The 26,853-nt window shown below is 32.8% G+C and overlaps 1 protein-coding gene across 1 annotated transcript in view; it reads left to right on the top strand.

Moving 5' to 3' along the window:
- MS3_00009079 (uncharacterized protein) overlaps nucleotides 1-16,528 on the top strand; it is a gene marked incomplete at both ends in the record, with an annotated part of 46,965 nt that extends 30,437 nt beyond the window's left edge. The window contains 8 exon segments of the mRNA XM_035732995.1: nucleotides 1,645-1,940; nucleotides 3,243-3,352; nucleotides 3,371-3,461; nucleotides 5,611-5,728; nucleotides 6,398-6,509; nucleotides 9,254-9,868; nucleotides 10,391-12,647; nucleotides 15,379-16,528. Coding sequence (XP_035589875.1) covers nucleotides 1,645-1,940; nucleotides 3,243-3,352; nucleotides 3,371-3,461; nucleotides 5,611-5,728; nucleotides 6,398-6,509; nucleotides 9,254-9,868; nucleotides 10,391-12,647; nucleotides 15,379-16,528 — 4,749 coding nt within the window.
- Nucleotides 16,529-26,853: the final 10,325 nt, after the last annotated feature.

The raw sequence follows: 26,853 nt of genomic DNA, 5'->3' as shown, positions 1-26,853 counted from the left end.
AGCGAAAGTGGTTGTACAAATTTCTTTTGAATGCAAAGGTTAGGTTTGTGACACATGGATTGTGATGGTTTTAGCAATGTATAAAAGACGTACTCGTAAACCATGTAGCAAATTTGATGGAATATGTTAGATAACCTTAAAGCTTTATTCAGTTCAACTTGATGACTTGTGTCAACCAAGTGAGCGAAAACTTTTAATCATTCTTAATTGTCCTTTGCTTAACCACGACGAATAGTACTCCGTTATACGATGACGAACTTTACGATTTAATCGTCTAGTTCATAGAATAGAATTTCAACAAATTCCTCGGAGAGATTATAATTTATGGACGACTTTTGAACGAATCTTAAGTGACCTTGAGAAATAATAGTCAATCAGCAAACAGTCAGTATAGAGTAAAAATATGTTATACAAAACCAAGGAAATAAAGTGGATACACTTTTTATACGTGGTTCAAAAACTTGTCAAGGTTAGAAAGAGGTTCACAGGTTCTAAAATTGTAATGGATGCAGTAGGGGAAATCATCCATACGGCTACAGAATAGTCGGCTTCTGGAGCCATGGTAAAGTCTCAAAAACTCTTTCAGCCTCGACCACATAGTTTCAATATTGTTTATGTACACTCCGGTTTTTGAGTGCACAAAATGCTACTTGTGGATAACTACACGATGTACATAACCAAGCCTATGTAAGAGTCTGTACAGTCAGCCAGTCAGTCAGCTACAACGTTGGACCACGCACATATATGCATCGGTCCAGGTTGCCATACCTCATTAACACAACAAGATGAAACACCGGATTCATAAAAGTAGTTAATTCAGAGGTGGTAATATTTAAAAGAAAGATTGCATATAAGGATATAGTACAGGGAGAAAGAATTAGTTCTCAGAAAGAAAGATATCAAGCGATTTTATTCTCTTAGTTTAAGGGAAGACAGAGAGTGTATACACCGACGCCACTGTGATCGATTCTGAGCCATGTCACCAAAAGTGTCCAACCACTGGTTACGATAGTCATGCGGACCCCAACCAAGTAGTCTGCATCTCCCAACATGGCTCAGACTAGAAGTTAATGACTTCAAGCACTGATGCCACGTTTTGGTTTGGCCGCCCCTAACTTTCTTCCAACCATGTCCAACACCGGTTAGCATTGCACGTCGTGGTAATCGGTGTTCGGGCATACGTAACACGTGGCCCAACCATCCGTATATATTGTAGTACCCGGCTGCAGCCAATGTTACTGGTGCTTTTATTATCCAGTCCGCGATAGTTGTCATAATTTGCCTCAGTTAGGAATAATATATGGGGTTTTCATCACGAACTGACATCAGCCATAATGCCAGAAATCTGTTTACCCAAATGGATGAAAGGCTTTCGTGCCCAAATCCGAGATCTGTAATCTTATACCTGATTGATTCGTCCACAAATTATAGTCTCGTCATTTTATTTGTTATAGCCGCTCAATTATCACGTTTTGTACAAAATTCCCTGTGAACCAATCGTACATTAGCATTAAGCACTGAAGTTGGCGCCATAACCTTGGAACCTCTAAAACGCCTTTGATTGGCTCGTCCATAAATTGCAGTCTCACCAATTCCTTTACTTATTACCATTTATTCTATTTTATTTTATATTAACTTTATTAGGTACCAGCTGATAATCAATCTTATTATGAATTAGAAAAATCTCCATTGATTACATTGAATGATCAAATCCATTGTTCACAATCTTATTTAGATCCAATACATTATCAAGAGCATACAATCTATTTAAATGATATGTGTCGTAATATACGTAATAAATTTAGTCAAAGTTTAATTGAAGAAATGAATAGACGTTATTCAATGGAAATAGATAATAGAAAAATGGATAAATGGAATAATTTATATCATTGGTGTTTAGAATATGAAATGTCAGCTCATTTAGAAACCATAGAGAAATTGTAAGTGATTTAGTAAATAAAATTCTTCAAAATATAAGCAAAGATGAATGATGGCTAGCGGTGAAATCCAGGACGTGGATTTCGTTCGATTTGGGACTTGTCAGATGGATGCGCTTGCAACCTAGAGTTAATGTCTACTCCAGGACTCATACTCAGTTCTGTTCGCTTTAAAAGTCTTCACATTATCCAGTTAGCTATTGTTGGTTTGTTCTCTCCTACAGTAGGCTATTGTTGATGGTATCCGGTTAATTGATAATGAGTATCATGTGTAGACAATTGTTTACAAATACTTGTATCTTCTTGATAATGATTGTATTAGTTCTCCAAGTTTCAGCTCCGTATCGTAGAAGCTTATTGAAGTTCGTAATGAAGATTCTGTAGTAGTACACGGTATAGCATGGTATGACGGTTTTGGTTCATGATTAACTGAATGAAATATATGACATAATAAAGTGACATTTTGAAAATTAGTGACGAATCGTAAATATGAACTTTTTTTAAATATGGATTTAACGAAATTAATAATTCGGTGAGACTATTATTTATGGACGACCTTTGAGCAACGCCTTAGTGTTATTTATTTATTTGAATACATTAATATTGGTACAAAGGGGCATCAGATACATAAGCGACACATAAGTTAGTTAATTTGTGTGTGGGCTGTAATACTGCCTGGGTGCCCAGGCAGAAGCAGGTAATTTTCTTAGGAGGCAACACCTGGCGCTTTCGACCTAAAGGTCTGATCCACAAGGTAGTTGAACATCGTAAGAAGATGCAGTCCCATGGTAGCCGGTGACCAACGATTGGTTTATACGCCGTTTGTTCCTTCAGGGTACTGAAGCCCATGTGCATTAATGTTCTGGAATCAGGGTTTTCCAACTCCCCTAGGTGGACTCTCCGTGTCCACCAACCCGGTTGAAAAATCGAACATTCGCTCTTCATCCTATCAATTTCGTAAACAACACCTTTCACGCAATAAGGCAGTGAGTAGGACTTTCCTGGCAGTTTCTGTATACATGTGGCCGTATGAGAGCATTTTTGAGAAGGAGGACTGACTCTCCCCTCTCTCGGTTGTACCAAAGATTCGAACCCAAGATCTTCGGTCTCGCGCGCAAACGTTTAACCACTAGACCACTGAGCCAAATTAAGGGATGGCCTATTATCTTACATCTGATTAGTTCATCCATAAATGATAGTCTCGCTAATGATTCTCCTATAAAGTTTGCTTTGTTTTGTTTTAACTCTTCTAATACAATATATCATTAAAGAGATTTCATTTACCTTTTTTTGTTTATTAAAAAGATCTTCAATGTGTATTGCTAGAGAGGAAACCTTAATGGAATTATATGAGTTAATTATAAAACATACTACAAATTGTCAAATGAATAATGAAACGGATAAAAATTATTTTAGTTTTATTCAAATAACAGGTGAATCGGGTAGTGGAAAATCTGTACTATTAGCTAGTTTAATTAAAATGTTATTAACAAAATCAATAAGTGTCAATAGTTCTCTTGTAAAGTGAGTTATTGATTTTAGAATGATTTGTAACTAAGTATTATATTTGAATTGATTGACAAGTTCAATGAGTCTGTGAACCAAAATAAAAGACTTTTTAGTAGGACCCCTTTATTTTGTTGTCATTTAGATCGAATCATGTTTATTGACGAGCTCTCCAATTTAATGGCCCCGAGATTTAACTCCGATTCGATCGTATGAATGATTGTTATTGAAATATATATATATCACCTATGCTCGTATTGTTAGGTTTGAAGCTAACACGAGTTCACTTGATCTGCGAACGAGAACAAAGACTCACTGACCGAGACCAGTAAGCTAGCTATTGATGCGTGCCAGCCCGATAACTAGAGGAAGAAGTCCAAGCTTGGGATAAGTATATTCCGCAAACAACCAGAAATGAGCGATAGCAACAAACACAAATCAAAACGTATATATACAGTGCAAAACTGTCCTTGGGGAGAGTTACAAAATAGCATACTAAAAGACACAACGAACCAATAGCATTTAAGATTCTTCCAAGTGGGAAATACAACATGAAGGTGACAAGAGCGCCTTTGGCGTGAAAACAAAGAAATTCGAATTTTCTAAATAAAGTTACAAAATTAGGTCCTTTCCCAAGTGAATTCTGGGGATCTAACGTCCCCAACACGTATATTAATCATCGGCTTAAATCTCATTAGTCAATAACGGAACTAAATAAGTCAAATACGAGAATGATTTCTGAATATGTATATTTCATACAATCTTTGATTCAGACAAAATACCGGAAAACTGAATGGAATAGAACGAAGCGAAATGACGCCCAATAGAGATGGCGGATAAGCCAACTCCCCTTTAGTCAAGCGTTAATCAATATTTATAGTCACACAAAAATAGCTTGCAGATATGTAATGAATAGGATAAGAAATGTACACACATATATGAGCTCATATAAAAACAGTCAAGATTAGTAAGTGAATAATTAAAAAAGTCAAAATATGACTTAAGTAGAATGAATAGATTAGCTTGTCCGATAGCGATAATAAGATATATGAGCTTAACATGTCAACCGACAGTACAGACTCTTTGACACAAAGATCAATAAGCTAGCTATTCCGTTATGTACCAGTCCTGTTCACTAGAGAGAGAAGTCTAAATTCGGAAAAGGGAAATATATCTCACAAGCAACCAGAAACGGAAACAACAACAACCACAAATCAAAAGTATATATACAGTATAAAAATGTCCTTGAAGAGCGTTACAAAATAGCATACTAAAAGATATAACAAACCGATAGCGTTTAAGATCTTCCCAAGTGGGAAATACGACATGAAGGTGAAGGTGAGCGCTTTTGACGCGAAAACAAGAAATTTAAGTTTATTGCCAAGCCCCCGCCTGTTAAGTCCAGAACACCAGTCTGAGCCTCTGCGATATGAGTCCTGTATTTCAAACATACTGGGTTTATATACAAATCAAACAGACTACATCGTACCATAAAATATAAAATAACATTTGAACAAGATTTAGCCAAATGTGGCTGTGAACGTGGGGGATAGTAATTGACAGACAGGGCGGACAAACCAAAACGTGGCATCAGTCCATAAAGTCACTAACTTCTAGTCTGAGCCTTATTGGTAGATACAGACTACTTGGTTGTGGTACGCATGACTATCGTAATCAATGGTTGAAGACTCTTGGTGACATGGCTCTGAATCGATCACAATGGCGCAGGTGTATACACTCTTTAAACTATGAGATTAAAATCGTTTCATATCTTTCTTTCTACGAACTAATTCTTTCTCCCTGTACTATATCCTTATATGCAATCTTTCTTTTATATATCACTACCATTGAATTAACTACTTTTATGAATCCGGTGTTTCATCTTGCTGTGCTAATGTAGTGTGGCAACTTGGACCGATGCACATATGTGCCTGGTCCTACGCTGTGGCCGACTGACAAACTGATTCCGGAAATGATTCTAAATTTATACAAACATCGATACACAACACAGTATTAAAGTATCAAATATCAAGCAGTATTCTTCACTTTAATCAAGTTTTAATAAAACATTGAAACTATTTGAAAGGATTTACATTTCATTGAGTTACATGTTCAATTATATGTTGTTGTTGTTTTCTGTTCTTTTCTTTTTTTTCTGGTATTTTAGTCCGCGTGTCATCTATAGAATGATTGGATCTTCTACAATGTCATTAAATTTACTTAATCTATTAAGTTATCTATGCTTAGAACTTTCAACACGAATGAATCATTCAAGTATATCTGATGTATGTTTTATTAAATAGGAAATGATTCTAGATGCATAGATTGATAGTATCTCTTTTTATGTATAGAATCTATTATTGTCATTATCATTATTGGATAACCTTAACATTCCAACATTTGGATGATACTTGTAAATAATCTAATTTTTTAATAGCAGTTCTAAGATGATAAGGAAGATTTGTAGCCTAGGTGGATGATTTGGTCGGAGTTTTATTATCAGTATTGAATTGTAAAGATTATTAAGATCATGAACCGATTAATGTTAGACCACGACTGAAAACCTGGAAGGATTGGATAGTCGTTTAAACCCATTGTGGGACTCTCCAGCAGTGCACATCCACGATCCCGCTCACGAGATTCGAACACAGAGCCTTTGGTCTCACACGCGAACAGTTAACTTCTAGACCACTGAGCTGGCATCTAACAGTGTTAATTTCTAACTCCAACCAATCCACGAAATTACGCAACCATCTTCCATTGTACTGAGGGAGATACCTGTCTCTACCTGACATGGATTAACTCCACTAGTCACAGCTTCTCTGATCTGGATAGTTTGGTTGAATAAATCATTAACTCAGTCAAAAAAGCAATTTCATCATGAAGAAATGTAAAAGAAACCTGATTTATAACTGCTATGTTTCATTTATATATATCAAACACTTTACTTTCAGACTTACGATGGACTACGTACGGCTTTACATACAGCTATTATTGAAGCTACGTATGAACAATCATCCCAGCAACCATTAATAATTATTCTGGATGGAATTGAAAACTTGGAAGGTATAGAGAGTTAGCATTATAGTTTATGTAATATGTAATATTGTTTGTTATATTCATGAATTTAGTATGATAAATAGACTTGATTATTGAGTTTTGGTTTATTTGTTACATCGGTATTAAAAATTCTAGATCCTCTAACATTCTTACGTCTAATTTGTAGCTACAACAGTTGAATTCATGAGTCTATCTAAGTTTGACCACCAGTGAAGACCTAGGTGACCGTTTCATACTAGTTATGACACTCCTTAGTAGTGCGCATCCACGGTCTCGCAAGCAGTACTTGAGCCCAGGACCTTCGATCTTACGCGTGAACTTTTAACTTCTGGACCACTAAGTCGGCATCCAATGGTGTTAATGTTTAAATTTCATCGATTCATGATCTTGCTCAACCCACACTAGGACGAAATGGCTTTCCAGTTCTTCTACGTTTTCAATGGTGATGTAAATTAGATCGACTAGTGAATGCAACTGTTACAATACTATAATCTCCACAAACTCAACTTTTATACCTCTGCAAATTTCATTGATATTCTGCACACTTACTCCTTGTAGAAGTGAGCTTTTAGATAAACTGATCAATCATTGTTTACATGACAACATTTTCTCCTAAAGTTTATGTTCCTTAAAGAAAAATAGCCTTTTAATTTAATCCAACAAGACTGTTTTTGGTCTAATATAATGAGAAGAAATGAACCAAAGTACCCTATTTGAATTGTATGCGACTCAGTAATCACGCACATCATAACAAACATTCTATATATGGAGACTAACTGTAAAATACCATATATATGCGTGTACGTATGGAGAATTCCCTTCATATATGTTTTCCATGTCATAGTATCTCAGTATTTTTCCCTACGTGTAACAGTATCCTCCTAACTCTTTATATAAATACGTTTTATGTATATCGTTTGATTTAGTTGAAATTATTACTAGTTTATCTTAGAGATTTTGGTTCTGATATCTTCTTTGATTAGATCTACTTTTTTGATTGACCTTGTTAGTCTTGTTCTACTTGATCCTATATTCCAACAGTTGTCATATTAGGTGACCGAATTCCTAATTATTCCTATTTGATTTCATTGATTTAATCTATCAAGAAGGGATAGTAACTTCATTTCCTAATTGTTAGGAATGTTAATTATGACTGATAACTAGATAGTTTCTTACATAAATACTATTTTGTAGTTTGATTGTTCACCTTTGGAGCAAATTAAGCTGGTCTGTTTGGGTTAACATTGTTTTTTTGCTTTGTAGATTGTACTCGTTATTGTCTGTCCCTGTTGGAGGAAGTATTTTTCACATAAATTTTGTTTATTCTGTACTTAGATTTGCCTTGACAATCCGGGTTTTGTACTCTTTTAGTCGTTTCAGTCTGTTCCTTTACGCTGTTATGGATTGTCGAACTCCATCAATTAGAAATAGATAATCATTGAAAACCACGAAGAACTGGACAGCCGTTTCTCCGTGGTACGGGTTTATTTAACAAAGTAAATACACGATCCTCAAAGGGGTTGAACTCGAGATGATTAGAGCTTTCAGTGAGCACTGAAATTGTAGACCACAAAGTCAAAATTCAGTGGTTTGTATTTTTAATCCTAATCAATTCATGACATTGTACAACCATTTTTCAATGCTATTAGTGGGTAGCTTCCTCATATAGTTGAAGTACATAGTTAAAGTACACTGATTATGGTTTCGCAGCATATCTTGAAGTTATACATGAACTGACTAAAATAAACCACAAGATATTGACTTATGGGTTCAAAATCTAAACATTCACCTCACAACCTGATGATTCTGGCTTCAATCACTGGTCGTGTTGTATATGTGCACACTTGAAGAACCTCATACTAAGGCAAAACAGTTATTTACTATTTGCTAGTTTCTAAAATTTGTTTGTCTGAGATCAGTTGGTGATAAAAATATGAAAACTAGAAAACAGCAACTCGAAAACGATGTCAAATTGAAATAATCATTTACTTAACATGGTGAAACATTGATCATAGAGTATTTCGAATGCATCATTTTACTGTTGTCCGCTCTCCCTCTCGAAATCCTCTCACATGGCCGCGTGTATATAGCCTCTGCCAGGGAAGTCCTACTCACTGCCTTATTGCGCAAAAGGTATTGCTTACGAAATTGATAGGATGAAGAGCGAATGTACGGTGCTTTAACCGGGTTGGTGGACACGGAGAGTCCACCTAGGGGAGTTGGAAAACCCTGATTCCAAAACATTAATGCACATGGGCTTCAGTACCCTGAAGGAACAAACGGCGTATAAACCAATCGTTGGTCACCGGCTACCATGGGACTGCATCTTCTTACGATGTTCAACTACCTTGTGGATCAGACCTTTAGGTCGAAAGCGCCAGGTGTTGCCTCCTAAGAAAATTACCTGCTTCTGCCTGGGCACCCAGGCAGTATCACAGCCCTCACACAAGTCAAATGAGGTTTATTTGGCATCCTTGTACCAATATCTATGTGCTAAAATAAATAAAAATAATAATATCACTGACATTCATTATTGAACATATTGACTAAATTCAAGATATGTTAGTTCAAAATGGAATAAAGTGGTTAGAATATAAATCTGCTTCAGTAATCTATCTTATAAAGAGAAATAAATATACAAAAGTTTACAAATTTCTTCTATGTTAATCCTTATGTAATCGATAAAACATTGGATACTACTAATTAGTTGCTTGTTTTTTTTCCATTTATTTCTATTTTTTATTTACCAGAATGTAAACAACGTAAAGAGAATTTTCCAATATCATGGATTCCATCCCATTGGATAAAATATAAACCAACATTAAATTGTCCAGTAATATTTATTATATCAATGATAAATAATCCAATAGAAATAGCATATTTTCATAAAATTTTTCAAAATAAAATTAACCCATTTATTTTTACTACTCATAATGATTTAAGTAATCAAAATAATTATCATCAAATTTGTTTAAATGAATTGGATTTTAATAATATGGATAAATGTATTAAAGCATGGTTATCAGAAATTGAATTCATGAAATATTATGAACTAGTTATATCAATTATTCAAATGACAAATAGATTATATCAACCATTACAATTAAAAATAATCATTCAATTATATAAATATAAAAAAGATAAATTAAAAACTATATTAAATGATTTAAAACAGTTTACTAATTATGACTTATTCAGTAGTTTATTAAAATATACAAAAGAATTTTATGGTATAAAACGTGTACAATTTATCATTGGTAATATTATTTTATCAAGATGGGGTTTAACTAATGAAGATTTATTAAATTTATATTGGATTAAATTACCATTGAATGATAATTATCATCATTTAAACAAACAGAAACGTTATTCATTACAAAATATGAATTATGAATTATGTATAAATGATAAAATAGATCGAGTTTATATTACCTATAATTGGTTGCATCGATTTTTTCATGAATTTTTATATCCATTAGGTATCATTTATATGACTAGATCACCACCATATGGTTGTTATCAATTATATAATATAAATCAACAATTATTTCAATATTGGATAGAATATTATCATTTAGATAATAAAATTCAATTAGAATATCGTACACTTCAATGGAATATATTTTATAATCAACAAAAATCTTCGTCGTCGTCGTTGTTGTCTTCTTCTTCTTCTTCTTCGTCGTCGTCGTCATCATCGTCGTCTTCTTCATTAATTCAAAGAAATTCTAATGAAACATTGAATATGAATTTAAATATACATTGGAGATGGTTATATGAAGTACCATATCATTTAAGTAAATTAAATAAAATACAAAAATTCAAAAAATTTTGTATTTTTAATCCAATTTGGTTAAATTTCAAAATACAATTAAATTTATTTACAGATAATCATTCATTATTAATACAAAATTGTTTAGATGAATTTTTATATTGTTTATCCTTTGTTGAATATTCAATAGATTCTTCCAAGAAATTGAATGAGACTTCTTTAACGATGAATGATTCATTTATTCAACAATTTTTGAAATCTTTTAATCATTATCCAGATATTCATCTTTTAATAAGTATATTTATACAATGGAAATATGAATTAAAACATAATCCATATTTATTAAATAATATACTAATTCATCAGTTAAAAATTTTTAATGAGAATGAATATACTACTTTATTGAAAGAGGATAATGAATTAGATAAAAGTAGTATCATAGAAAAATCGATAAAATTTCTTCTTGATAATCTAGAACAATATAATATAAAGTATAATATTAAAATACCTTATTTAATTAATTTTAATATACCATTATATTTATGTACAAATGAACAAATCATTAATCAATTAACATGTAATACGACGAGTATTACGTCATCCTCATCATTATCATCATTATCATCATCATCGTCGTCGTCACCATCGTCGTCATCACCGGGTATTGGATTAACATGTTCACGTAAAACGATTCAAATCAATACAATAGCATATTCTAATACTAAACAATATTTAGCATTAATTACATATGATTTAATTGATTCTATAACACTATTAGAAATATGGAATATAAATGACAATTATAAATTCATTGATTATATTATTAGTTATAATACAATACAAACAATGAATGAATTAATATGGATTGGTAACAATGATAATGGTATATTAGGTATTGAAATACCAAGTCAAAAAATATATATATGGCCATTATATTTAAATGATCTTAATATAAAATCAATAACTAATCATAATTTAGATCAATATTATTATTTATTAATCGATAAAGAATCTAATGCATTGGATACAATCAAAGAGAATTGTACTATACATATTATTGATAATGATCAAAAGAATATAAGTTATATTATTAAATTACAACAAGGTATATATAAATTATCAATATGGTTATGGAAGAATCAATCATTGAAACATTTAATAGGACCAATTAATTTAATGAATCAACCACAAAGCATGATTTATGATTCAATGGATACTAATAATAAATTAGAACAAAAAGTATTACGTTCAATGAGTTTACCAAATTCAATCAAATCGAATACAGAATTATTAATCACTGGTTATTTATTAAATCATAATGATAATAAACAATTACATATTGTATGTGGTGTTAGAGGAGATTCACAAGCAACATTATTTCAACTTCATTTAAATGAACATAATAATGAACAATTCGATTTGAATCAATCTATTCAACAGATCTCTTTAAAATGTCCAAATCACTATGGTACACGTATATTAGGTATTTATAGTAGATCATCGAAACCAATTATTATAGCTAATAGATCATTATCATTATTATTATCCAATGATCATATCATTGGTTGTATTGATTTATTTGAACAAGAAACAGGGAATTGGATTAAACGTATTGAATCGACATCATTGAATACATTTATCACTATGGAACCATATATAAGACATTTTAATTTATTAACATATACATCATTACCAAAATTATATATGTATTATGAATTAATCAATGATCAATTGATTACAATGGTACAAAATTATTCAAAACGTCAAAACTATCAAAATTTTCTTCAATCTTATAATACTACTTATAATACTACTAATAATGATGAGAATATAAGTAGTATCGAAGTAGTCATATGGGATATTAATAAATCTATTACACATATTATAAATTATAAACAATTATTACCATATTTTACACATAATCATTATACATTTATTGCACCATATAGTATATCAATAAGAAATTCTAATGAAATAAGTTTAGTAAAACCAACCATTGAAGAAATTGGTTATTGTTTATATAATTGTAATCTATTGAATGAATTTACAACATTCAATTATAATAAACAATTATCAATGATAACAAAGAAAAAGAATGATCCATTAAAAATGATAAGTTCAATTTATATGATCCAAGATCATGATTATGATTATATGAGTTTTTTGAGTTATGATTCATTCAAAAATGATCTATTTATAGGGATAATGTACTTAGCAACAAATGATTCTACCAGTGATTGGTTAATTGAATATTTACATGTGAAACCTTTCAATAAAGATTCATGGAATAATAAAGATCAATTTATATTTAATGGACATATATTGATTACATTGGAAAAATTAGAATATTCTGTAATTGTTGAAGAATGCAAGTAAGTGAATAGAATTTTACCTTATTGAACAAGTAGGTGGTGATCAATGACATATGTGTTAAGTCCTTCTTAGTGTAGATCGAATGCTATTTAACCAAGTTGCAATGTGGTCACTAGTCTAGGTGACTCGACATTGGGTGCATTATGTTAAGATAAGATGGTGGTTGGAGGTGGTCAACAGGAAACTCTGGGCCTAGATCTCGTGCTATTTGGCACTCGTCAGTAAGGTGTACCTGTTATCTTCAGGGAACTGATGATCCCTGACGGATTTGATCCCATGAGTAGCTAAGCAGATAACGCGATGGCGTTTAAAGTGGACGGTACTGGGTTTGAGTCCCAGAGTGAACATCAACTCTAGGATGCAGTTACATCCGGTTGACGAGTTCTGAATAACACGAAGCGTGTGTCAAACTGGATTCCACTGCTATTCATCTTTGCTTATAATGATTTGGGGATACCTTTTTTAAAATTATTGGGATTTAGATGGTTGCAACTTAATTTGTAGTGTCGATTACTATGTTAAGCCCATATATAACATATTCTAACTTCTGGACAGGTCGATTTATTCATTCTACTTGATTCACATTTTGATCTTGTTAATTATTCACTTATCAACCTTGACTGTTTCTATGTACGTGTACACTACTTATCCTATTCACTGCATGTTTGTAGCTTATTTTTGTGTGATTATAAATATTGATTAATGTTTGATTAAAAAGGAGTTGATTTACATACTTTCTCCATTGAGCGTCATTTCGTTTCGCTTTCTTATCTTCGAATCCTTCGCTTTGTCTCTCTAATTGTCTTTACAGATCAATGAATGTACAGAATATACGTACTCAAACATCTGTTATTCACTGACGCGAGTTTAATCGATAATTATATATGAGGATAGCCAGGATTTATATTTCAATAACAATCATTCATACGATATAACTGGAGTCAGATCTAGGGTCACTAAAATACCATATAATATTGAACTCAAGTTCAAAATGCGGTGATTTAAATTTATCATCATCATATCGAGACCTGATACTTGATATTAAGTTATATGTGAGAATTATTACACTCCAATAACATTCAATTCAGATACTTAGTATTGTGTATACGTTTGGTTGACTAGCTACGTAAATAAGAAGATTGAGAGGTGATTTATAAGCACGGATTGACAAACCGGATTAATAGATATATATATCCTTAATGTATATGCCTTTATCATTCTGACTGAGACAATGATAAGTTGGTTGAGATATTGATTAAGATCACAACCCGGTTCCTATAATGAAGTGTCTCGTTCATAATTTCTCATCCACAGTGATTTGAGGGATATGATATCCGTTTACCAATATTGTATGTTGTCATTATATGGATGACTCAACCTTGTATAAAACTGGTTCATTGTGTTGCCTGACTATTAAGCTAATTTTCTAGTATCGCGTCTAAATTTCTTTCGATTTGAGGAATGACAAGAAATGGTTCATTTATTAGTAGTATATGAATTCATTTCTAAATTCAAAAATGGAATGAATGTGTTACAAGTATAATAAGTTATTTCTAGTTTAAACAAAAAACAATGACATTTGACCAATTGAAGATTTTATATAGTTGACAAATGCTACTCAAGACGTTTGAAAGTTCTAAGCTTAGATCAAAACTTCTGTATCATATACCATATTTCAACATAAGGGCGATTGAGTCCCTGAGTCTTATATCAGTTATCACTTACTTACTGGTAAGCTAATATCTACAACCTTGGAAGAACTAATGCCACCAAATTTCTAAAGTTACGTTTTTTAACCTGAATCATAATTGTGTTTTTTAAATTATGCTTTTCATGTTTCATGTCGAACATCTTAATTTTATAAGCTAAGATAGATGGTGATTAGCAGTGGAATCTAGTATGCGCGTTTCACCTCACTTGGTACTCGTCAGCTGAATGTACCTACGTCCCAGAGATGATATTCACTCCGAGACTCAATTACAGTCATAAACATGAACGAGAAGATTCAAATAATCTATACATAATAAATTTTCATTTTAGTTGATAGAATTCATAAGGATAATAGAACATTTTAATGATCACTTGAAGCTAGACCATCATGAAGAACCTGGAAGCACTGGATGGCCATTTCATCGTAGTATGAGACTTCTCAACAGTGTATATCCAAGATCCCGCGTCGTGAGATTCAAGCCGAGAACTTATCAATCTTGTGCGTGGATGCTTAACCTTTAGACTACTGAGCTGGCGAACATGCAACGGTGTTAATATCTAACTTCAATAAATTCATGAAATTGCACCACCGTCTGCCATTGTCATCAATGACTTACTATCTCACAACAGACCCGGTTGAACTTCACTAGTCACTACTTCTCATTAAAACTCTAGGCCATACCTCTTGAACTCAGTCAGTATTGAGCACATGTTGTTTAGTTTTCAGAGAGGGGTTTAGAGGATATGATAGTAGAATGATAGAATAGAATGCACAAGTTTTTTTCTTCCTTAAATATCTCTCATTACAATTCAATGTTTCTTCATACATCATTCTATATTGAAATAAACTGGTTAGCGTTTTTCAGCGAGTTAGTTTTCTACGGGATGGAGTTGCTAACCCCATGCGCAACCCTCCTCCTTTACCTGGGGCTTGGGACCGACAGTAAATTTAGAAGAGCTACAGTCGGAGTTATTGAAACATACTACTCAATTTTTCTTTTTCTTTTTCTTTTGTTAAAGGGAAGTTTATCAAAGAATGGGAATCTATGAAATAGAATATCATTCCATGAATAAATTTCATCTTAATCATATAAGACATTTAACAGATGTTTTCATTATACCAAATGATTTATCTGAATATCAAATTATTCATTCAAATGATCCAGATAGTACTTCATATTTACTTGGTTTAAATGAAACTAGATCACATTTTGTTGCTTATAGTTTATTAAATGGACAAGTTATATGGAGATTAAAACCGGATTTTTCAATTTATCCAGAATATAATACTAATACTAATAATAATAATAATAATAATAATAATAATAATAATAATCTTATATTGAATACAAAACATGAATCAACTATTCTACAAAGAAGTTCCAATACTCATTTAACTAATCATAATACAATTGAGAAATTCTTAATCAGTGGTAATCAAAGTATCATTATAGTTAGTTATGGTATTGAATGTGTATGTGTATTTCTTATGAATAAATTACAACATGTTGGTTATTTAAATGAAATGTATGCTATGAAGAATGATCATCCTTCAGAAGGTATACAACAACAACAATCAAGAAGATTAGATGGACCAAATCTATCATTATCAACGATATCCTATGATGGTTATTGGTTAGTTCATTCAGAATATAGTTATGAAGAACAATGTACATGTTTAACTGTATGGTCATTAATACATTTTCATCAATATCAATCAATTCCTTATGAATATACTATACCATGGAATCGTAAACGTTTAATAAATCAATCTGATTTAATACAATTAAATATAAGTGGTTATAATTGTATTATTGTTGGTGCAAGACTTCATTATGGTATTCTATGTTGGTGTCCATGTAAACAAATTGATCCAATTTATTTACAAGGTAGTAAACAATTAAATTATTCATTAGATAATCCACCTATATTATATATATCAATGAATGGGAATAAAATTATATCAGCTAGTGGTTATATAAAACATACACAAATAACAATATGGCAAATGGATTTAAATCATTTAACTGTATGCCTTATTGGTCATATATGTTGCTTAGATAATATATTAGAATTACAATTAACTAAACAACAACATTTACTATGTATATCAGTAATGAATTCAAATAAACCATTATTAATTGATCCATATTGGAATCAGGAGACTTAATATTATCAGAATGGGTACAATATTATTAATATGGTATATAAAGTTAATCAATAATTCAAGGAACTTCTTTTTTTGAAATGGAACTATTTTTTTGGTTTTACTCTTAATATTTTGTTTTATTCCATAAAAATATTGACTTGATCATTTGATTTTCAATGATTGTTGATCCTTTCTGCTTAACATGAATTATCACATTTCAAGTTCTGTTGAATAATAGAGAGGAGAAAAAAAGTGACTGTCTTTATGTTGTAAACATAGAAATCAGAGAAACCCACCTCTCCAATGAGTGTATCCAGAATTTTCAAGTTGTAGAGTGAGTGTTTTATGTTTAGACTACAAGACTGGAATCTAAAAGTTCAATTTTTGAATATTTCGAAGTATTCATCCACTAGCTGTGGTGAATAATTGTTTAATGTCCTCTGCATGGCAGCTCAGTGGTCTATAGGTCAAGCGTAATCGTGCGAGGCTGGAAGTTTTAGGTTTGGCTTCCGCATGGGGTCGTAGATGCATCCTGTTGAGGAGTACCATACTAAAGTAAAGGCCGTTCATTGCTTCCAGGTGTTCAATGATGGTCTACCCACCGTTGGACGTTGGCTCAGTGGTCTAAAGTTTAAGAGTTCGCGCGCGGGACCAGAGGTCCTATGCTCGACTCCTGTATGTGGGATCATGAATACGCATTGCTGAGTAGACCCATACTAGAACTAAGTCACCGTTCAAGGGTGATCTACCACATTACACAAGCAAGTGGCTATCAGGACTCAGTAGCTGAGTGGATAACGCGATGGCGCTTGAAGCGGATGGTACTGGGTCCGAGTCCCAGAGTGAACGTCAACACGGAGATGGAGGTACATCCAGCTGACGAGTCCCAAATATGACGAAATGCTCATCCTGGATTCCACTGCTAGTCACTATCCATCTTCACAATTGATTGATCACTGGGTGGTGATCAATCTCATGCTTGTCTAGTCCCTATTAGTGCAGATCGAATGCTATCGATCATGTTGCAATGTGGCCACCAGTCTAGGTGACTCGACACTGCGGGCACTATGTATTGAGATTAGATGGTGGTTGGAGGTAGTCAACAGGAAACCCTGGACCCGGGTTTCGTGCTACTTGGCACTCGTCAGCAAGGTGTACCTGTAATCTTGAGGGAACTGGTGGCCACATTGCAACATGATCGATAGCATTCGATCTGCACTATTAAGGACTAGACAAGCATGAGATTGATCACTACCCAGTGATCAATCAATTGTGATTACATTTCAGTCCTACAGGAGGTTAGTCACGGCTCGGATAGCTCAGTGGTAACGTCTCTGACTGTGAAGCTGGGTGACACGAGATCGAATCCGCCAGGGAGCACCAGTTCCCTCAAGATTACAGGTACACCTTGCTGACGAGTGCCAAGTAGCACGAAACCCGGGTCCAGGGTTTCCTGTTGACTACCTCCAACCACCATCTAACTATCCATCTTCGCTTATAAAATCATTATCATAGTTCAAAAATGAATGGGAATGATAGATACTACTTTGTTAGTAGTCTAAAAAAAGAAACAAAAATCAAATAAAGCAAATGTCAAGTAGATTGAGACGCACGGAAGACACTAACTTTTATATAACTTAAAAAAACAATCATATGTGAAAATGATCATTATACATGGAGCCAGGTTATCAAAAACTTGAACTACCTATTTTCAAGCTCTACTGATGTCGTGGATAAATGTTTGTAAGTAGTCATCTAACTAAGATAAAGGATTTGTCCAGCCTTTAGTGACTGCTTAACTGACTTCGATCTATGATACAAAAATACAAACAATCAGTCAATAATCTCCAAAATCTTCTTCACTAAAACTATCTAAATATACCTTGTTTTCAGGTAAAATCCCCCTGTCAAACTTTGAAAATCTTTCATTGTTATGATATTTTAGAACTAAGAGTTGTGCATGTACCAGTACGCGTCATAAATGAACATTTAGGAAAGAGTAAAATGTTATTACCCCATTACATTTATTGGGTATTCATAAAAATTTCAACCACAAGTGGTTATGCCTAATGAAACTGTTGAGAATGAGGATTGGTTTATGGCAACTCAGTAATCTAAATGTTTCATACTTCGAGCGACATAAAGTCATTAGGTCCCAACGAGTGGGATATTGTGAATTTCCATTTCTAGGGGATCATATAATAAGATATGTCGCTTGCCCAATAAACTCAGAGATCTTCTAGCTAATGTCAATCAGTCATGAAAATATCTTCAGAATTATATAAATTCCAGTTTTACTCCTACTTTGGTATGTAACAGGAATAGGAAGTAGAATGTCTACCAGAAGAAAGAAAGAGTAATTGTAATATCAACCAATTTGGAAGAATGAAGAACTATGTACAAGACAATTAAAAGAAGATATGCAAATAATGTATTCAATATATGATTTCCATATTTTACAAAACCACTGTATGGTTTGCATAACACAATAAATTAGTTTTCCCCACCGAGTCTTCGTTCACTACATCAACTCTTCAAATTCATAATGCATCTGATATCGTATGGTGAATTAATTAACTACAAGTAAAAGAAATTCATACCTTGATGCTTCAAGACAAATATATTTATTCAGTGTTCTTGAAGATATCAACAAGTGAAATTAAAAATTCAATTATCTTCTGTATAGGGTTTTGGAAATTGTTAAGTTTTATTTGAGATCATGAACCCATCAATGTTAGACCAACATTAAAAACGTGGAAGCACTAAGTGGCCATTTTGTCTGGATTGAGAGAATGTCATTGGAAAATAACTGTGGAACATTACATACTAACTGAAGTTACAACTGTAAAATATTAGATCTTAGTCTAATGGTATAGAAAACAAACGTTCACCGTAAAGACTTAATGTCCTACTTTACATCTTTAATGAGATCATTAAAATACAATTCTGAGGAGTCCCATAATATGACAGAACAACTGTTCAGTGCTTCAGTGTTTTTATAATTGCTCACCTATAATCAATTACAAATTCATTACAGTACAAATACTTTAATATTTCACTACGTACAACAATTCATCATGTTTTCTTTACAATAAAGAGCTCATTTTAAGTCCTAATGATATCATTTATCAGAGAGGTGTTTTATGGGTTCTAGTGAGAAGCCGTGACCAGTGGAGTTCAACTTGGTCTGTTGTGAGATAGTAACTCACTGATGACAATGGTGGACAGTGGTGCAATTTCATGAATTGATTGAAGTTAGACATTAACACCGTTGGATGGTGGCCAGCTCAGTGGTCTAGAGGTTAAGTGTTCGAGTGCGTCCTGGATTCGAATTCCACAGGACGTGATCGTGTATGTACGCTGCTGAGGAGTCCCATACTATGATGAGACGGCCATTCAGTGCTTCCAGGTTTTCCATGGTGGTCTCGCTTCAATTAATTCATGAATTCAATTATTAAATATCATTTAACATAAAATGATGGTTATATGTACTTTAGAATGTTTTCTGTCTTCCTTAATCAAGATTTTAGGCAAAGATAAACATGTATAACGAAACGATTAGATTTTATTTATAGCTAGTTTTTTTCTCATTTATGTTCTCTGCTTATAATAATGAAACGTGACTTTTGTCAATAATAATGGTTGTTCACTATTTATGTTCAATTACTTTTTCTATATAATCTTGTATTCTGTTGAATAATGAATATGTGGGCTGTTCTACACTTTAGAAAACAAAATATTCCTTTTTTTCTCATTTACAGTAATAAAATATAATAAACAGTTAAGAAAGTAATTTAATAGTTGAATTCTTGAGTCATTAGAAGCTAGACCACCATGGAAAACCTGGAAACACTGGATGGCCTGTTTCGTCCTAGTATGGGACTCTTAGCAGTGTGTATCCGCAATCCTGCCTCGCGAGATTCGAACACAGGGCCTATCATTCTCATGCGCGAACGCTTAACCTGTAGACTACTGGACTGGAAAGTTTTTAATTATCCTGTATTTGTAATACTTATATGATGGTTTGTATTTTTCCCTTTGATAATCTATAAAATGTGACAAAATTAAAAAATTGTACATTAGTAGATTACATTTTTGTAATCTACATAGAATTCACCATAAAACTTAAACGTCATGAGCTGCATTTTTGATTAAGTAATGAATGTGTACTGAATCTATGTGTTGATTCAAACATTAAGCATTGAACAAAGTATCAGATAGTTATGAATTTGTTCATATTTACAATTGTAGTTGGTCACTCTTAGTTGAAATCTGTGTAGGATGCACGTATCACAATCATAAATATTGACAACAGCAACAAACATATAAATTATTAAGAAAAACTATGTTTAAATTCACTTGGTTAGCATGAATCTTCCCAAGCAAGTGGCTATCATGACTCAGTAGCTGAGTGGATAACGCGATGGCATTTGAAGAGAATGGTACTGGGTTCGAGTCCCAGAGTGAACATCAACTCTGAGATGGAGGTAGATCCAGGTGACGAGTCCCAAATATGACGAAACGCGCATCCTGGATTCCACTGCTAGCCACTATTCATCATTGCTTACAAAAAATCTTACCATTAATGTTTATGACTGCAATTGGTCAATTTGTTATTGGCGTATAGGTATGCTGTGAGGATTGTTTCGATATTATGTTAAATCCTGAAGTGAATATCAACTCTATAATTCACGTACATCCAGCTAACCAGCTCCAAATAGGACAATACTTTCTTCCTAAATTTCACTGCTAACCACTATCCATCTTTGTTTATAAAAGTTTGTGAATTAAAGCAATATAGAGGCATATGCACACTATGCACATATGCCAATAACAGACTGATCAATTGTAGTTTTTAACCTGTATTCTATTTACAGCACAATGAATGCACTATAGTAGAAATGTTAAGTTATAAATTTAAAGCAAATAATTCAGTATATCCCATTAGTTAACATAACATAATTGTAACTTCAATCTATATCATAACAATTCACATAGAATACACATAGGCTAACAAGAGATTAATCTAATTGTAATCTTAAATAACAATAGGAAAATATAAGTAAAACAACATCAAGTGAATAACTAGATTGTACTATTATAATAAGAATAGTAAACACGTGACAGCGAATGACATTTCAAGGTTACAAGGTCATGGATACTTCGTGTACACTTCAAATTGAAATGAAAAGTACAAATTCTATATTGAAAATGATTTGACAAACGATAAAGATTATGTATATATATATATATATATATATATATATATATATATGTGTATGGTAATATCCATAAAACACACACAAGTGACTTATCAAGATCATTTGTATTTTATGATGATTCAATAAATTTTCATTGTAACTATGATAAACATCCTGCTGAATTGGAATAATCATAGTAACAGCTGTGAAACAAATCAGAATTCTTTCTTGATTATTTATTTATACCAAGAGGCATATGTTTTATATAATAAATAATGAAATAGATATGTGCACTGTCATCTTTTTCGTTTATGTAACGCTTGAAATATTCAAAGAATCTAATAAAATTATAACTTAAAATAATAGAATAATTCAATTGAATGAATTGTTAAGAATAGTTTAGTTGGAATTAAGGATTGATAAGGCAAGGGTAGTATTCTTATAGTTGAAGAAAATATAAGAACTCAAAGCAACTGTTAACCAATATCAAAGTCAGAACCTTTAATACGAATGTCAATACAGTTCTACTAATCTGGAGTTGAAACTTCGACAACTACTAAAACCATTCACTTGGTATTGTTGTTTGTTTGAATCATCCCACTGACTACAAGTGATGCAGTCCTAAATATCAATGGGAAGATTCAAGTAAAACAATACCAAGTGAATTTAAACTTCACTGCATTGTAAAAGCAAGTGGCTATCAGGCCTTAGTAGCTAAGTGAATAACGCGATGATATTTGAAGCGAACGGTACTGAGTTCGAGTCTCAGAGTGAACATCAACTCTGAGATGGAAGTGCATCCAGCTGACGAGTCCCAAATAGGACGAAACGAGTGTCAAACTGGATTCCACTGCTAGCCACTATCCACCTTCACTACAACTATCATCAAAATAGTACAAGTATTTATCAACAGATGTCTACACAAGGTATTGAATGTCTATTGACCGGATAGCATCAGTAACAGTCTACTATGTGAGGGAACAAATCAGTTCCTATCTGAAGAGGAAATTAAGAGATGGATAGGACATTCATACATTTTGCGGAGATCGTCAAACTGTATCACCAAGCAAGCGCTAACTTGGAATCCTGAAGGTAAAAGGAAAATAGGATGAACAGGGAACACATGGTGTACGGAATTGGAAGCAGACATCGAAAGGATGAATAGCAACTGGAAACAACTGGAAATAATTGTCCAGGATAGATTTCGATAGAGAATGCTGATAGGCGGTCTTTGCTCTTCCACGAAGGGTAACAGGTGTAAGTAACTTAGTTAATAGGAATAGAGTTTTTATCATGAAGTGATATCAACTGGAGAATTGATGAAAATAAAGTAAATGTAAATGTTAAGCAGTTAAAAGTGGTTAACAGGAAATCTTGAGTTTAAATTTCATGCCAACCATTACATCTGGAATCTTGAATCAACTAGCAGTTCAGTTTTAAATTCTGAATTCCTACTAACGAACTATTCTGTTAGTGAATAACCTCGCGTAAACCATTTAACTACTGGGTCCAGATAGCCACTACTTTATGCAACGAGGTGAAGTTTTAATTCACTTTTGCATTGGTTGTTTGAATTTTCCCATAGACGTTTAGGACTGCATTGGATCAGTCTCTTATTAGCATATGTTCATGTACATCCCGCTATCAGCTACCAAATAGGATGAAGCGCTCATCCTGGATTTCACCGCTAGCCACCATCTCTACTTATAATACTTGTGACTTAAGGCAATATCAAGGTATTTCGCCCAGGATACACATACGTCAGTGAGAGATTGATCAATTTCAGTTCTAATCATCAATGGGAAGATTTAAACAACCAATACAAAACTGAACATATTAAGCATATATTAAAAAGTTATCGGAAAGGGTTTTGTGGAGATTTTAATAATTTCAATAGTTGAATTGGATTAGTTGAAGTTAGACATTAGCACCGTTGGATTCCGGCTCAGTGGTCTAATGGTTAAGCGTTCGCTGGCGAGACTGATAATAAGTCCTGGGCCCGAATCCCACGAGGCGGGATTGTGGATGACCACTGCTGAGGAATCCCACAACAGGACGAAATGAACGTCCAATGCTTCCAGGTTTTCCATGCTCGTCTATTTTCAACTGACTCATGATTTCAACTATTAAAAAGTTAATCAATATTTCAATTTAAAAAGGAGTTCATTAAATAATTTCTATCATATTTAAACAAGAACAACAATAGAAATACAATGGAACATAACTGTTGAATTGTACAACATTAGGACGAATCACTTCCTTTGAATTCAACTATTAACAACATATATATTTGTTCTTTCATAAATAGAAAAGGAATACATGTAAACTAATTATGTTTATTTTATTAATTGACTTAGTTAAACAAAGAAATAGAATATTGATAAATGAATCATGAGTATATAACTATAAACCAGTTATGGTTATACATTGAACATGACTAGTTCAATAATAGACTACTTTCAATAAATATTAGAAGGAAAAGAGAAAACTGTATTGAATTGATAAATGGATCATACTAAAGTTGAATGAAAAGAAGAATATTGTACAATAATACTAATAATAATACATGAAAACAAGTAAAAAAAAAAGACACATACAGTATCGTTCATCATTTCAAAGCAAGTTTTTTCTTCTTGTTTTGTTGTTTAATCCATATACAAGGTCGTTGTCATGACCTTGTTGTGGAAAAAAACGGAAAAAAAACTGTGCGCTTTTAAGATATTAATTGTCACACAGTAAATGAATTTACATGCTTTTCGAAGCGGGGTGGGGTGGTAGATATGTGAACATTATTATTTAAAATGTGAATATACATAAAAATGTGAACCAAAGAAATAATATAAGCCAATCTAAGTTAGACTATCATTAGAGGCCTGGAAGTATTGAATGGTCATTTCTTCTTTGTGTGGGATTCCTCAGTAATGTGCATCCATGTATGAGGCTGCTATGTTTGAAGCGATTACGAGTTCACCTAGTCTGAGGACGGAATAAAGACTCTGTGACCAACGACCAGTAAGCTGATGAGTCCCAGCCCCGCTAACTAGAGAGAGAAGTCAAAGTTCGAAATGGGGAAATATATTCAGCAAGCAGTCAGAAGCACAAGCAATCATGACGACAAGTCTAGTCGGAAATACACTCATTTATATATTGGTTTGCACACCCATTTCTTGATTAAGAATAAGAATAAATCACATATACGGAAAATACTTCATCCAAGAATATCGTATGTTATACAGAATAAAATGTCCTAGGGGAAAACGAAACAATTACTATACTACTTGATTATCAAATTGAATTAAACGGAATTATTGTTAAATAAAAATAATAATGAGTAAACCAATCTAATTTTAATGTTTCATCCCGTCATAACAGAGGGTCAAATCCATGACCTTCGGTTTTGTGCGCAAATGCTTAACTTCTAGACCACTGAGTCAGAAACCGACGATGTCAATGTATAACTTCAATTAATCCACAGCATTCAGTGACTATCTATCACTTTCCTCAGTAGGTAACTGCTTCACACTGCTCACTGCTTAGTAGTCTCATACAATAACGAAACAGCTATCCAGTTCTTCTAGATTTTCAACAGTGGTCTAATTTAGATTGATTGATAATCTCAATGAAACTCAGTAATCTCTAAAACCCCTTTTAAAGGGGAACAAAGTTGGAAAGAAGTATCTTTAACTTAAAGTTAACCAATTATTATGTGTTAAGACGGATCCATACGAGCTATCGTGTGATATCTTGATCAAACTGTGATAAATGCTTAAATCTTTAAATAAAGTTTGTTTATATTTTAATCCATGTAATCTCATTCGCCACATGGTTGAACTCCATCAATTAAGACTTCTTACTGAAGATTTTCGAATCTATGTTGTATTTAGAGACTAGTGATTATTATAATGTCTAAGTTGAGACAAGTATCATTGTTGATAAAGAATGATTATGTTACCATATCACTGTTCAATAATCTATACAATCTCTTAGATTAAAAAAATTGTCATATGTTTACAAAACACATTCCAGAAATAATCTTGAGGAGTTCTAATGAGAGTCTTTGATCACTGGAATTCAACTGCGTCACGAGTAAAGCAAGTATCACCAGTCACAATGAATACTGATTAATGAATATCATGAATTAGTTAAAGTTAGAAATGTTGGACATTGAATACTAGCTCAGTGGTTTGAATGTTAAAAAAAGGTTGATGAGAAACTTGGATCTCTTAGTTTTAACCTAAGTGTTGCTTTCAGTGAGTACAATTGGGAAGTATCATACTAAAATAAAACAGATATCAAATATTTCATGGATTTTCATGAACATGAAAATAAAGTCGGTGTATTAATAACAATCATTAGTTTCTAATGAGTTCTAATGAGAAGCAGTGACCAGTAAAGTTAAACCGGGTCTGTTGTGAGATAGTAACTCACTGAAGACAATGGTGGATGTGTCACTCAATTTCATGGATTAATTGACGTTAGATATTAACACCATTGGATGACAGCCAGCTGAGTGGTCTAGAGGTTAAGCGTTCGCGCATGAGATTGATAGGTCCTGGACTCGAGTCCCGTGTGGCGGGGTCGTGGATGAGCACTGCTGAGGAAACTCACAATACGATGAAACGACCATCTACTGCTTCCAGGTTTTCAATGATGATCTAGCTTCAATTGACTCGATCTCAACTATTGAAATAAATAATTTCATTATTATAATGGGATATTTTTCAGCTATAGTGTTCAAAACACACATGACATCTTGTCTGTGACTTATTACCTGAATGTAACTATATTCAAGAGTAAATAATCACACTAACACTCAAATCCAGTAACTTTTCCTCAAAATATCCAACCTGTTATCCATTCAGCTACTGAGTTCAAATATTTACTATTTTGTGTAATATGTATAGATTTTACTAAAAAATGTTTTAAATTATCCCGTTACTTCTGTTACCAACTGAAATTGATCACAGTTTATTAGTAATTACTCACCTTAAGCTAGCTACCTCAATATTATCATGCATAGAACCATGTTATTCTAACTGACTGTTAAAAATAAGCGTATAAAGTGATGAAAACCTATCGAATTAAATATATTATATTTATTTCAGTAAACTCATCAATTCAATCTTCTTTTTTTGCAGAATGAGG

This window comes from Schistosoma haematobium, chromosome 5 (assembly GCF_000699445.3).
Source record: "Schistosoma haematobium chromosome 5, whole genome shotgun sequence".
NCBI classification, from domain to species: domain Eukaryota; kingdom Metazoa; phylum Platyhelminthes; class Trematoda; order Strigeidida; family Schistosomatidae; genus Schistosoma; species Schistosoma haematobium.
Note: the sequence above shows the minus strand (reverse complement) of the source record. Positions and strands in the feature narration are given on the sequence as shown.